Source organism: Pristis pectinata, chromosome 3 (genome assembly GCF_009764475.1).
Source record: "Pristis pectinata isolate sPriPec2 chromosome 3, sPriPec2.1.pri, whole genome shotgun sequence".
Taxonomy (NCBI): Eukaryota; Metazoa; Chordata; class Chondrichthyes; order Rhinopristiformes; family Pristidae; genus Pristis; species Pristis pectinata.
The window spans coordinates 30,577,257-30,591,679 of record NC_067407.1 but is presented as its reverse complement, the minus strand read 5'-3'; the positions used below and the strand labels follow the sequence as shown (position 1 = coordinate 30,591,679).

Sequence of the window (14,423 nt, the reverse complement as noted above, 5' to 3'; positions counted from 1 at the left end):
TAAAACTCAGTATTCTATTGGCTTTCTTAATGGATGCTGCTGACAGATTTCTACTGAGCATTCGTGAAATAAAGATCCTCTCTGTTCATTATGCTCAGTGCATTAATGGAAACACTTAAAGCCTGACACAGCTGGTGGATATTGTACAATCCCTTCAGAAGATATTTGCTTTCTATTGGGGGGAGGGGGGGGACTCTCTAAAGCTGTTTCTTCATAAGACATAGGAGCAGAATTAAGCCATTTGGCCCATCGTCTGCTCCGCCATTCGATCATAGCTGATTTATTTTTCTCTCTCAATCCCATTCTCCTGCCTTCTCCCCATAACCTTTGACGCCCTTACTAATCAAAAACCTATCAACCTCTGCTTTAAATATACCCAATGACTTGGCCTCTACAGCGGTCTGTGGCAATGAATTCCATGGATTTACCAACCTCTGGCTAAAGAAATTCCTCCTCATCTCTGTTCTAAAGGGAGGTCTCATGACAAACTTTTAACTTGTAGGATATATGTGATTTCAAAAGATATTAAAGAAAAATTAGGAACAAGAATAGCCCATCCTCTGAATTGTACCTACCGCTCCATTCAGTTGGTTTATCTGCACTTCAATCCATCTTTTTACAGCCTTTGCTCCATTATGAGCAGCTGTGTACAATTGCTCAGAACTTAATGTAATGCTGCCATCTGCTGGGAAAAGGGTATCATGCAAATAAACTGAAATCCTTGCAAACATAAGTGGAAATCACTAAAATACTAATTTCATTGAATACAAGGACTCAAAACCAGAAAAAAATGACATTTTAATTGACATTAACACCAATGCCAACAATTACTTAAATAAGAATGAATAATAAGTTAGTGTAAATAATGGTGATACAAAACTACTGTATCATTTTATAAATGCACAATTATAAATGTCATCTTTTCCCCATCTGGCCTATAATGTGACTTTTAACTGCTCTCTGAAATGGCCTACCAATCCAGTCACATCTTGGGCCAATTAGGAATGGACAATAAATGCTGAATGTACCAGTGACATCTACATCCTGCAGAAGAATTTAAAAACAAATGGAATATTTTTGAACAATACAGCTGGGGAACTCAGGAGTCGATTGGAAAGGACAAAACTACAAGTCACAGACTTGTATCCACACCATCTGCCTAAGTACATAGATGCAAGGAATTCAGGTGAATTTATGTGAATAAAGATTTGGATGCTTATGTTTGGTTGTAAATGAAGGATGGGGAATGTGGAGGGGAAATTGGGTTGGTGAAAATTATGAATATAATCTATGTGGTTGATGTGCTTAGTGTCATTATTTGAAGAGGAAAAGATCCTCTCCCTGAATTAAATATCCAAACACAAGGAATCTTTTCCACTAATTGTTTTTATGGAGAAGGTTAAGGAAATATTTAATACTCAAAATTATGAACAGCTTTGATAGTTTGGGGAAAACTCTTTCTGCTGATAGGAGGGTCAGTAATGAGAGCACATAGACTTCAGCAAGAGAAAATTCTGAGGAGAGAATTTTTGTTTAATTGTAGCAAGTTCTTACAATCACCTGGAATGATAGTGGAATCAAATTTAAAAGTAACACTCAACTGAAAAAAAATTTGAAAAGCATTGCAAACCAATAAATAAAGAATAAATACATGGAATTAGTTGGTTAGTTTTCATAGAGCTGGCACAGACAAAATTGATCAATGATTCTTGTTCTGTTCAATTTTGTGAATCACCAGTGATCCAGAATACATATTAAAATTGGTGACAGATTGTATGTAGCCAGTGACTTCAGAGAAAAAGATAAATGTTTTGTTTTTCCGTTGTTTCTGTGTCATAACATGATATCCTTTTGCACTCCCTGGCAGAGATGTATGTCAGCAATCATTCCCACAGTTTTGCAAGTGTTCTCTTCCAATACAAACTGTTTAAGGAAGCCAACTTTGATATGAACTTCCCTCATTATGGGAATTATTCTATCTCAGGGTGGAATCCTGAGCTTTGCAATCCATAAAATGTTGAACTGAAATTGTTCTAAACTACTTTATCAAACAAAATACTGACCTTCCAACTGAAGAGCCCACCTATTTTTTTTAAATATTATAAAAGAAAAAAAAACTGGACTTAATTCATGTGTTTAGTTTTCACTAACAAAACCTGAAAATGTCCTTCAGAATCATCATGTTTCACTCATCCCATTGCCACTTTCATTTGCCTTGCACCATCATCCCTTTGGCCATTTAGTTTCTATTGCCATCCTGGATCTTCCTGTGTATTTTTACCCAGGGTACCCCCATTCCCTGCCACTTGACTTGTTGGAAGCCTGTTGCAACTTCTCGTCAGGTGGAAGAAAGTAAAAGATCTTTCACCAATATTTCCAATATTTTGTTTTGGTTAAAACTGCCACAAAATTTGACTATTTTCTCAAAGTATGACATACATTGAAAGGATGCCATAACTCGTCACTTAACCAATTGAATGTTTGCTGATCGGGTATTGTGAGGTCATGTAGTCAGCAAACAGCAAATTTCTTGCACTTGCTTTATATTACTTATAAACAGCAAATGATAGGAAATGTTAGCTGGAGCTTCGAGGTCTGAACTGATACTATAACTTATGCAGGTACTGTTTAGATACAAGATCATAATGTAGTTTAGAATATGGGAGAATTTCATTGGTTAAATGTGATATCATGTTCCTATGCAATGCAAGGTAAATGTTTAGTTTTGTTTGAAATTGCATTTGATTGGCTAATCATAAAACCTAAATAAAAGCATGACTAATTGTTGAAGGTATTGCTGCACGAATTAAAACTGTATGGACATAAGACTTTATTTCACATTTACTTCAACTCTTAAATATCTTGTAAAAACTGATGAAAAGCACACAGAATATTTATTGACCCACTGAGTTTGTCCAGCAGTTTGATTGTTGCTCCAGATACCAGCACCTGCAGTCTCCTATGTCTCTGTTCTTAATTACTGCCCTGAAGTTGCTGATTTACAGCTCTGCAGTTTTAAACTTTCTTGTAGCATCTTCTCCTGAATCAGTGAAAATGGACATTTTTTTCCACCATGGAACATCAAAGCCAAGGCCAATCCTGTGCTCTCACAACCATTTTCCAGCACTACCAAACCACCAAGCAGAGGAACAGTTTCCCTTCTATTGTGTGGGAACACTGACAATTTACAGTAACCCAAATACTGCCTTGAATCCACTTCAGCAAAGTTAGATTGAATTTGATATTGACTTTAATATTAATGTGCAGAGAGTCATATTTAATTAGATTATAATTAAACATGCTAGGATTTTAAATTGTGATAAACATTTATCTACTTTTATGTAACTACAGCAATGATTCAAATTTACATTTTGATAACGTGGTAAATAAAAAGTATATATTTTTTTAACCACAGTTGTGAAAATAAACTTTTAATTAACTTTCTTTTATAGAATGATCTTATTTGATCCAAATGCTTTTACCCTGTTGTGTATACAGGAAATGTGTATCTGAATAACATTTTTAAGTGAAACAAATTTGTTAATGTTTCCTAAGATTGTCTATTAGCTCCGTAATTTTGTCATGCCCTGCACTGATATAGTTCATAAACAGAATTTTACCGTTTCAGATGTCAATGAATTTGTCAGTCTTGAACATGATTGTAATTATGTAAAACTTAACATTTGTTGTTAGATGTGATAACTCCCTCTTTCAGATTGTAGGTTACATGGCCCCATTTCATACACATTCTCAAGTGTTCCAGATTGCTCAGTTTTATGGATAAAAGAAAATGGGCACCAACCCTTTCATATGCCACTAAGAAATGTCTTGGATTTAGGTATGAGATTATATACCTTTTAACATTTTTGGTAATTTATTTTAAAATTGCATGTGGTTATATTGTTATGTAAATGCATACTCTATCCTTTCTTTGTGGATGCTCTGATCCCTTGCAAAAGTTTTATTCATTTCCCTGAGGGGACAGCTTGAGATGGTAATGCACGGCAGCAGGGCTGAAACTCGAGCAGTTCAATTGTGGACAGGCAAAATCAAATGAAAATCATAAAACAAAGCAAGTGTGAAAATAGAATGTAAACAGGAAATTTAACAGTGAAAATGGAAAGATAAACAGAAATAAAAATTGGAAATGTGAATTGGAAGTAAATGAAATGCAAGGAGCTCAACAAGCAGATGAAGTAAATTGCAAGAATGTCAAAAGAGAATTTATAAAATAATTTAAACTTGGCCTGCAGGAGCAGTAGTTTATACAAGCACAAAATATAGAAACGAGTAGTGTTGAAGATAGTAAGTTATTACAACCTGGGGCAGTTGATAATTGGCTTGTTCAGGCATCCAATGATACAAGTTGTTATGCATTTTAGGAAACCATGGTAAATGGTCTTGAGAATGTCAAGTGCCAGGAGCCATTAACAATTTAAGAAGCATGCTGTTGATGATAAAGTATATATTTTGGGGACTTCACTGGGGGGGGGGGGGAGAAAAGATTCTTGTTCTGTATTTAAAATTCTCACTTACATGGTATGAACAGCAAGACTTCATTACTATCTTTGGCTTCACCCACTAGAAAAACCATCAGGCTGAACTACTCAAAACGTTAACCAGGGGGCTGATTAGTCTTAACTTTGGTAAACTGAAGTAAAGCAATCCACCAGTTTCTAATAACATGAGTGAGTTTATTCTTTCATCCCTTGTTCCATTTGCTGATTTTGTTTTAAATTATCTACAACTTTTCTCAAATTCATTATTTGTATTAGAGATGTGCACTTTTATTAAGGATAAACTTACATTTGTAAAGGTTCAGATATTTCTAAGCTAATAATTGGCAAAGTAAAATGTAATAGTAATTCAGTGATTCACTATGGTACTCCAAGGGGTATATAATGCATCAAGAAGATTCTCAAAACAAACAGATCTAAGTGCCTTGGTGTCCCAAGTGTAAGTGGCCAGTTTAAGAGTAACCTCAGCTGTGGCCTGAAAGCACGTTGACTGTCTAGAATGAGAAATAATATGTGATCCAAGCAAGATGTAAACAAAGGAGAACAAATGGGTGACAAAACAGGTATATTTTAACAAGTATTTTATCTGAAAAACCATTCACATATCCTAATTTGATTGCAAAATGTATTAAGTTCCAGCAGCATCCTGATAAACTTGCTATGCTTCCTTCCTTGATACGAGAGCACCAATAGGTCAAGAAACTACCTGAACAGCTGTCAGCTTTATCAACGAAACGATAAATTCAACTACAGGAAAATTGGGTACCTTCTAAGGAAGGAACTCTTCAAAATGGGATTTCTGGGTAACCAAAGCAACTATAGACTGAGAAACCAACCACAGTTTATTAAGGTAATGCTAATATATTCCAGTTCTTTTCTGTTCAATAGGTTGGATCAGATCTGAACTATGAAAAGCAACAGCCACCCTTCAGTTAGGCACAGGCCATCACAAGAAAAATAGCTTTGATAAGATCACAGTTCTGAAAACTTACTAACGTACAGACTTAAATGTTAAAAGGGATGGAAAAGCTTCATATTGAAGCTATGTGGTGGGTAAGTAAAGAGGACAGGTGAGTTGTACTCTTCATCAGGGTGTGGCCGAAAATTCCCGTAATTTCGGCAAGTGTGGGTTAAACAGGCCAGAAAATGCACATGGTGCTGCTGCAGCAAAATCTTGGTTGCGAAGCTGTAAACTTAACGAGCAATTGACAGAGCTTTGGAAGGCTAATGCATTCAAAGGCCCGTACACTGCTAACTCTGTCATTATGGAAGAAAACACGTAGGTCATTGGTCTGGATTGTAGGAAACAGAGGCTGATGGGAAGGGTAGCAGTGCATTTAGAATATTCAGGTGGGAGCATTAGAGTGGGGGTTTGGGGTCACGAATGGCTGCCTGAGACCGGGAGGTGGTAAAGGAATGCCCATGAGATAACTGTCTTGAGGGTTGATTTTTTTTTCTTCTTTTGAAAATTTTGTGGACCTACTCTTAAACAGGCCACAGACACGTGATTGGGAGTTCACACCATTGAATGCCACGGCATATGGCTGGCAGCTACATGTTAGCTCCTTGGATGCAAGGAGGGCCCAGATGGAATACTGAGTGTGGCACACCTTGCAGCAAGTCCTGGGTTTTAAATATCAGAATTCTTAGTCATTTGACTTTGTCACTGGGTATTTGTATGTACATCAACATCCAGGGTATGGAGCTTTAAGCACTGGGAGGCAGAGAGGTGAAAGGAGAGCTCCGCGGGTAGCTCTCGCCCATCCCCACACAACACTCATTGAAAGCTGCTGAACTGGTGGAGCCCTGAACAGAGCAGCAGCCCATCCCTCCACAGCCCAACTATCTGACCAAAGCTCCTCAGGACTCTGCATCAGGTATCAGAAAATGTCCTCTGCCCTGGGTCCAGTTTTAATTTTATACCCAAGCAGACCTCCACTCTTCAGATGTGAATAATGCCAGAAAGTTTCAGAGGAGTATGTTACAGATTAGCCCAATTCTGCTTTGTTCACTATTCGCATATTTCAAAAATTGTTTGTATTTAAAGCAAAGATGTTCCAGTAAGAAACAAATTTACACCAGAATTTAATATCATTGCCCAAATTTTAATTGCTGTGAAAATTCCTTTTGCTCCCTATGCAAATCTTGTGCTCTGTTTTTCAAAACTTCTGCCTTTTCATTGTCTTTAGATGCACCCTCTCCTAATTTGTACATTCGACTAGCATTTGCACAAGCCCAGATGTGACCCAAGTCACATGCTTTAAGAGAATATTTCAGGGCCTGGGCCATATCCTTGGTCACACCTGGAGCTCCCTGGATAAACAAAGTACTTAGATTAAAACAGCTAGCTACAAAGTTCCCATTGCAGGCCCTGGTGTAGTAATCTCTGGCTTTCACGGAGTCTGGTTTATTGTTCAATACTTGTCCATCGTGAGCCAACAATGCAGCATTATGGCAGGCATCAACTGACTTCTTACCACCCTTTTCACACGATTTAACAAAGCATTCATATGCAGTCTTCAGGTTTTGTTGTAATCCACCTGTTTAAAAACACCATCAAATATTTAGTTATGTTTTAAAACAAAATCCACTTCAATTACTAATCTACTAATGTTTTCTGTTAACAGAAGAATGCATAATGTTTTAACTGGTTCCTTCATGTAGTTACCAAATCACAATCATCAATGAGATCTGAGATTCATCAACGAGATCCAAGATTCATCAACTTACCCACTTTAATTAGTTCATTTTTTGGCCAGCATTGTTAGATGTATGGATTTAAGTAAAATATAATGTACTGCAAGCAAATTGGACAAGACACTCTTAAAAGCATGTGGCATTGCAATTACTATATCAGACTATTAACTGTGAGGTTACGTCAGATTGGAGCATTTTCAGTTGTTAAAATGTTGGTCAAGATGACTGTTAGAGGGTAGAGTTGTTTGAAAAGATGAATTAATGAGGATTATTTCACAAATTGAAAGCACTGTGGCCAAATTTGCGTTCAAGTTTGATTATTTTTGCAGTGCCATGTTGTGATACCCATATCAAATCAGCTTAGTATTCAATGTTGCCAATGTGTTCAGAGAATGCTCTACTTGATTCTTGTATCAGTGTAGATGTGGTCTGCAGTTATACCATTTCTGCCCTCAGTTCCAATTTCTGCAGGACACAGAAATTGGAACTGAGGGTGGAAACATGTTAGGGCATTTAGAGGTCAGGGAGGAGGTAGTGGTAGGTCTCCTAAATAGTATTTGGGTGGATAAGTCCCCGGGGCCCAATGGGATATACCCCAGGTTACAGAGGGAGGCGAGAAAGGAAATTGCTGGGGCCTTGACCAGTATCTTTGTGTCCTCTTTGACCACAGGTGAGGTCCCAGATGACTGGCAAGTAGCTAATGTTGTTCCTCTATTTAAGAAAGAAACAAGGGAAAATCTGAGGAACTATGGACTGGTGAGTCTCACGTCAGTGGCTGGGAAATTGCTAGAGAAAATTCTTAGAGATTGGACTTCAGATGCTCGTATATCCTATGGCTTGATTAGGGAAAGCCAGCATGGCTTTGTGCGGGCAAGTCGTGTCTTACTAACCTGGTTGAGGTTTTTGACAGGGCGATGAGAGAGACTGATGAAGGTAGAGTTGTGGATTTAATTTATATGGACTTCAGTAAGGCATTTGACAAGGTCCCACATAATCAGTTAAATCAAGAAAGTTCGGATGCATGGGGTCAGTGGAGAATTGGCTGTGTGAATCCAGAACTAGCTTGCCCGTAGAAGACAAGGAGTGGTGGTTGAAGGGACTTGTTCGGCTGGAGGCTTGTGAGTAGTGGTGTTCCGCAGGGATCTGTGCTGGGACCTCTGTAGTTTGCGATGTACATAAATGACCTGGATGAGTATGTTGATGGATGGGTTGGTAAGTTTGCAGACGGTACCAAGATTGGCAGAGTTGTGAATAGTGTGGAAGACTGGCGACGGATACAGCGTGATATTGATCAGTTGCAGATGTGGGCAGAGAAATGGCAGATGGAGTTTAACCCAGATAAATGTGAGGTGTTGCACCTTGTAGCACTAATATCAAGAGAGAGTACACTCTTAAGGCCAAGACCCTTAACAGTGTTGAAGAGCAGAGAGACCTTTGGGTGCAAGTCCATGACTCATTGAAAGTGGCTACACAGGTAGATAGGGTGGTTAAGAAGGCTTATGAAATGCTTGCATTTATTAATTGAGGTATTGAGTATGGGAATCAAGAAGTTATGATGCATCTCTATAGAACTCTGGTTAGGCCGCATTTAGAGTATTGCATGCAATTCTGGTCACCTCACTATAGGAAGGATGTCGAGGCTTTAGAGAGGATGCAGAGGAGGTTTACTAGGATGCTGCCTGGATTAGAGGGCATGTGCTATCAGGAGAGGCTGGACAAACTTGGGCTTTTATCTCTGGAGCGGTGGAGGCTGAGGGGTGATCTGTTGGACGTATATAAAATTATGAGGGGCATAGATAGGGTGGACAAGCAATAGCTTTTTCCCCACTATTGAGTGATCCAATACCAGCAGGCATGCATTTAAGGTGAGAGGGGGTAGGTTCAAAACAGACGTGAGGGGTACGTTTTTTTTTTACTGAGAGAGTGGTGGATACCTGGAATGAGCTGCCTGATAGGGTGGTGGAGGCAAACTCATTGGGGGCTTTCAAGAAGGGCTTGGATGGGTACATGAATGAGAGGAAAATAGAGGGATATTGGTATTCTGTAAGCAGGAGGGAATAGCTATGTCAGCACAACATAGTGGGCCGAAGGGCCTGTTCTGTTCTGTTCTATCATACAAAAGCCAAGGTTTTACTTAAATTGACAGTTTGGTAACTTTAAGTGTACTTCTCAGAAAAAGCTATCTACTGGACCTAGCCTTTTACACAACTTTAAAAACTCAGCACACCCCCTCCCCCCATATCAGCACTTAATTCTAGAGCAATACTGCATGGATGCAGGCCCTTCAGCCCCACCAATCCATGCTGACTAGTGTCCACCCAGCTAGTCCCAATTTCTTGCATTCGGCCCATATCCCTGATTTCCAATGACTAAAGAAAACTATCCCATCAGGTTTTTTAGATCACTTGAAAATCTCCTCTGCTGTTAGAGACCCATCAACATTGAATATACAAGTAATCAAATGCATTCAAAAAGTCCAAAAGATTACTCATACCTTTTCCAGTCACATAGTAAGAACCAAGCTTATAGCAGCTTTCTCCGTGATGGTTTTCCTCACAGTTGTATTTCAATATCTCAGCAGCTGCCTCAAAATTTTTTTTAATCCCTTCCAAATAATCAGCAAGTCGTTGACATCCTGCCAAAAATGAAACGTTAGGATACTTTGTGTGATATCTAACTAGATGATTACCCACACAGTAAACTTTAGCTGCTCCATCTGACTTTCAACTATTAACAAATTAATCAGAAACAAAGAAGGAAAATGATTTAAGTAATAAAATAGTGATGATACATTCATTTAAGTGGAATATCAAAGAACATTAAAGGCCAATCTCAAAAGCTTGATTAACTTAACCATCATTAACTTAAATCTCATTTAACAAATCGAGGTTCCAGTCCAGAGCAAGTCCTCTCCTGGCACCAGTTTACGAGCTGGCTTCTGTTGCATAACACAGAAGCTTGAAACTAAATTAGGTAACAATTGGTGGCCTTTGGCAGCTCACCTTCCTGCAAATATCCATTTACACTTTCCATCTGCAACTTTCATCTGAACCCTCCTCACCCAACCTCTTGTACATGAGTGTGGATATTGCCAAAGATATAAATGTCACTAGTTACAGTGGTTTAGAAGCAGAAAAGTTACCGCAAACCATGCACATAATTATGCATTGCATAAGTAAGCAGCAAAGTAATTGTACAAGTAAACAAGACCTCTTTAACTTCTACTAAATTGAAATCAAATCAGTGCTGATCTGAACACCAGCTGTTTCATATCCTGACACTCATCACTTAACAACAACAACAACAACTTTGCTCTGAATTTCAATTGTGGGAGGATCCAAAGTCCATTGTGGAATAAATTGGTTCACGAGTGTGCGAAAGCTATTACAGCTCTAAGCAGCCCAGCTGTTACGCTCCTCTGAATTTCCTTGCCAGAGGAAGTAGGTTCAGTATCAGTTCAATATCAGAAGCATAATAATAGGTTAAGTCATGTCAAAATTTAACATTACTTTGATAAACAGCCAAATGGAACAAAGTTGACTGCAGCTGACAAAGGTGAACAAAATCTAATCCCACTCATTTTCCCCGTCTATTAACTGAGCTTCCTTGGTATTGATTGTCAATGGTTAGCAGCTGAACCTCACAACCAATATTTCAGCTAAATTCCCTTTTAAAAAAGAGAATTGAGCTATCTATTCTGTAAATAAAAACAGAAAATACAAAAAAATCAGGACAGGCAGCACCCAGAAAGAGAAACAGAGTTTCAGGCTAATGATCTTTGAAGGACTAGATGTCTCAATTCTGTGGAAAATGATATATCTGTATTACACTAATTCCACCCCTCCTTTCACTCAGTAGAGGCGCTGCAGCATGAACTTGAGGATTGCAGGGATACAGTAAAGACTACAGGCCCCTGACAACAAAGTCATTTTGAATACATGTGTTTAGGCTTTAACCAAGCCATACCAAAAAAGCTACTGACATCTAATTGACAGTGTTGGAAAATTTCCCAGGCAAATCCTGTCCACAAAACTCACATCATATTCTCTTATTGCATTGCAGAGGCTGTGAGCTCATTGAGTCTATGCTGGTTCTCGTAGCAACCTGATCAATCCCATTCCCCCACTTATTCCCCTGTAATCTCAAATGCTCCGATTCCCTGCAACTCACCTATGGCAGGGGCAGTTGACAGATGCCAATTAACCTACCAACCAGCACATCTTTGGGATGGGGAAGGAAACATGAACACTTGGGAGAAACCTACTTGGTCAAAGGGGAACGTACAAACTCCACAGACTGCTATGGAAAGTCAGGATCAAACCCATGCTGCTGGAGTTTTGACAAACATAGAAAACAGGAGTAGGCCATTCAGCCCTTTGGGTCTGCTGTACCATCTAACTGTGGCCGATCATGCATTTCGATTACCCTGTTCCTATGTTTTCTCCATATCCCTTACTATTTTTTTTAGCACTAAGGAACACATTTTAAAAGACAGTTGGACAAGTACATGGATAGGAAAGGTTCAGAAGGTTATGGGCCAAATGCTGGCAAATGGGACTAGCTTGGGATGAGGCATCTTGGTCAGCATGGACCAGTTGGGCCGAAGGGCCTGTTTCCATGCTGTATGACTCTATGAATCTATCTACCCCCTTCTTTAAAGTCTTGGACTCCCCACTTTCTAAGGAAGAGAATTCCACAGGTTCACCACTCTCGGGGTGAAGAAATTTCTCGCTCTCAGTTCTAAATGGTGCAACTCAGAAGCCAAGTCTGTGACCCCTGGTTTGGGACTCTCCAGCCATTGGGAACATCCTCCTTGTATTTAGTTTATCTAGTTAAAAGCTTGGCTTTCTATCAGATCCTCTCTCATTCTTTTATACTCCAGTGAGTATACAGATACTTTACCCAATCTCGGGAATTAGTTCAGTAAACCTTTGTTGCACTTCTCCATTGTATGAATATCTTCTCAGGAAACTAAAACTGCACACAAACTCCAGATGAACTCAACATGGGTACCACCTGCTATGTTACTGTACTACCTTAAATCTAATCCAGTTGGTTATATACCCAACCACTCCAGTCTACTCTAAATCAGCCATCAGCCACTTGTGCATGAACAATCAGCTGATAAGTTGATATTCAACTTAGATTCCACCAGGACCACCCAGCTCCAGAATTCAGTACAGCCTTATTCCAAATATCGACAAAAGATCACATGAGATGAAAGTTATTGACCTTGACATCAAGGCAGCATTCAGCTGAGTGCAATATCAAGGAGCTCCAGCAAAATTGAAGTCAGTAAGAATTAAGAGGAAGGTTGTCCATTGTGACTGTAGCTAACTTAGCACAAAAGGGAGACAATTATTATTGATAGACACTATTCATCTCAGCCCCAGGATATCCCTGTGGGAGCTCCTCAGGGCAACTGGACAAATCATCTTCAACTACTTTTACAATGACTTTCACAATTCTTCAGGTAACAAATAAGTCCACGTAGCAAAACCTGGATGTTATTCAGAGATGAGCTGGTCATATCACTCAAGTGCCAGGTAATAACTCCATCAAAGGAGTCTAGCCATCTCTCTTTGACAGCTGAACTAGGCAACTTTATAGGGATCACTGTTTGCAAGAAACTTAATAGGGTCAGGCATATAATCCCATCACTACAAAGGCAGGCTACGAGTTGAGTAGTCTGCACTGAATGACTGTTCCTGCTTCTTCTAAATATTTATATCATCTTCGGGATACAGCAGGAGGATGATGGAATACTCCCCACTTGCCTGGATGATCGCAGCCCCAACACTCAAAACTCCACTTAGTGACAAACCAACCTTCTTGACCAGCACCCCATCCATCACTCTGAACATTTCCTCCATCTTCATGGTTATGAGATACACTACCTACAAAATACAACTGCACTATCACCCATACATACTGCCATCTAGAAAGTTAGGATCCACTACTTGGAAGAGCAGAAGTAGAAAGCACTTAGGAAAAGTCACATCTCACAAATTCAAGTCACACACCAAACATGGCCATGTCTTCTTTAGTGATGGGCCAGCACTCCACATCTCCCTATCAATTTGCAAAGTGGTAGCAACTTCATCACAAGCTACATCAACTGAAGTGGGCTTGGGGGCTTCCCACTACATACTTGGGTGGGGGGTGGAATTAGGAATGGGTATTAAGTACTGCCCTCAGCAGCACCACTCACATCCCTGCTGAATTTTCAAAGACCTCTGACACAAGAAATTCTGCAGATGCTGGAATCTGGAAAAGGGCAGAAGCCAGAATAAGGAGGTGGGAGTAGGGGGAGGAGCACACGCAGGCAGGTGAAAGGTGAGTCCAGGTGAGAGGGGGAAGGTAGGTAAGTGGGTGGAGGGGGGGGGGGAAGATGTAATAAGCTGAGATGTGATAGGTAGAAGAGGCAAAGGGCTGAAGAAGGAGGAATCTGGTAAGAGAGGGTAGTGGACCATGGAATAAAGGATGGAGAGGAGATGGGCAGGTCATCAAGGTAGGGGAAGGGAGCCACAGGAATAAGGGAAGACAAAGGAGGGGGAAAGAAGAAAAAGAAGCAGTGGGGTTAGCGGAAGTTAGAGAAATCGATGTTGAGGACATCAGGTCGGAGACTCCCAAGGTGGAACATGAGGTGTTGTTCCTCCAACCTGCGTCTGGCCTGAACGTGGCAGTAAAGGAGGCCATGGATAGACATATCAGTATGGGAATGGGATGTGGAATTGAAGTGGGTGGCCACCGGGAGGTCCTGGCGGACGGAGCGACGATACTGGAGGAAGCGGTGTAGTACAACGACCTCTACCTTCGGGGTCCTTCTCCTTGCGGCACTGGTAACTGTATTCGATGCCCAGGTTGTCCAGGAACTCTCTCACTTCTGATTCATTCTGGAAATTAACGAGACTCGACATCGTCACCGTGGAGAAGGGATCAGCTTCAGGCCAACACCGACCCGCACCTCCACGCCCGGCTCCAAGGCAGAAGTGCAGGCACCGCCTTCCTGACCTTTCACATGAAGCAACTCACGTTCCCAGCCCTCTTGTCTGCACTACCCTCCATCACCACGCACCGAGAGCGGAACCGCAGGTCACCATTCACCCGCGCTCATCTCCCGTCTCCCCCAGCCAAGCGAGGGGAAATGGCCAAGAGTGGCGGCGTGACTCTGATTGATGTGAGACGTCAACAAAGGACCAGGCAGGA

General features: G+C 40.4%; 1 protein-coding gene across 1 annotated transcript; it reads right to left on the bottom strand.

The window, feature by feature from the left end:
• Window positions 1-1,559: 1,559 nt before the first annotated feature.
• On the bottom strand, window positions 1,560-14,408 carry LOC127568838 (cytochrome c oxidase assembly factor 7). The gene is made up of 3 exons (XM_052013037.1): window positions 14,029-14,408; window positions 9,709-9,849; window positions 1,560-7,057 (listed from the first exon to the last, which is right to left on the bottom strand). Exons 1-3 carry the CDS (start codon window positions 14,132-14,134, stop codon window positions 6,609-6,611), a joined length of 696 nt encoding a protein of 231 aa, XP_051868997.1. The 5' UTR covers window positions 14,135-14,408; the 3' UTR covers window positions 1,560-6,608.
• Between the last annotated feature and the right edge of the window lie 15 nt (window positions 14,409-14,423).

Excerpts from the sequence above, each read along its gene's own strand:
- LOC127568838 (XM_052013037.1), bottom strand. The coding sequence starts at position 14,134 with ATGTCGAGTCTCGTTAATTTCCAGAATGAATCAGAAGTGAGAGAGTTC. Across the intron at positions 9,850-14,028 it reads CAAGGAGAAGGACCCCGAAG|GATGTCAACGACTTGCTGAT; the intron begins GTAGAGGTCGTT and ends CATTTTTGGCAG. Across the intron at positions 7,058-9,708 it reads TTACTATGTGACTGGAAAAG|GTGGATTACAACAAAACCTG; the intron begins GTATGAGTAATC and ends GTTTTTAAACAG.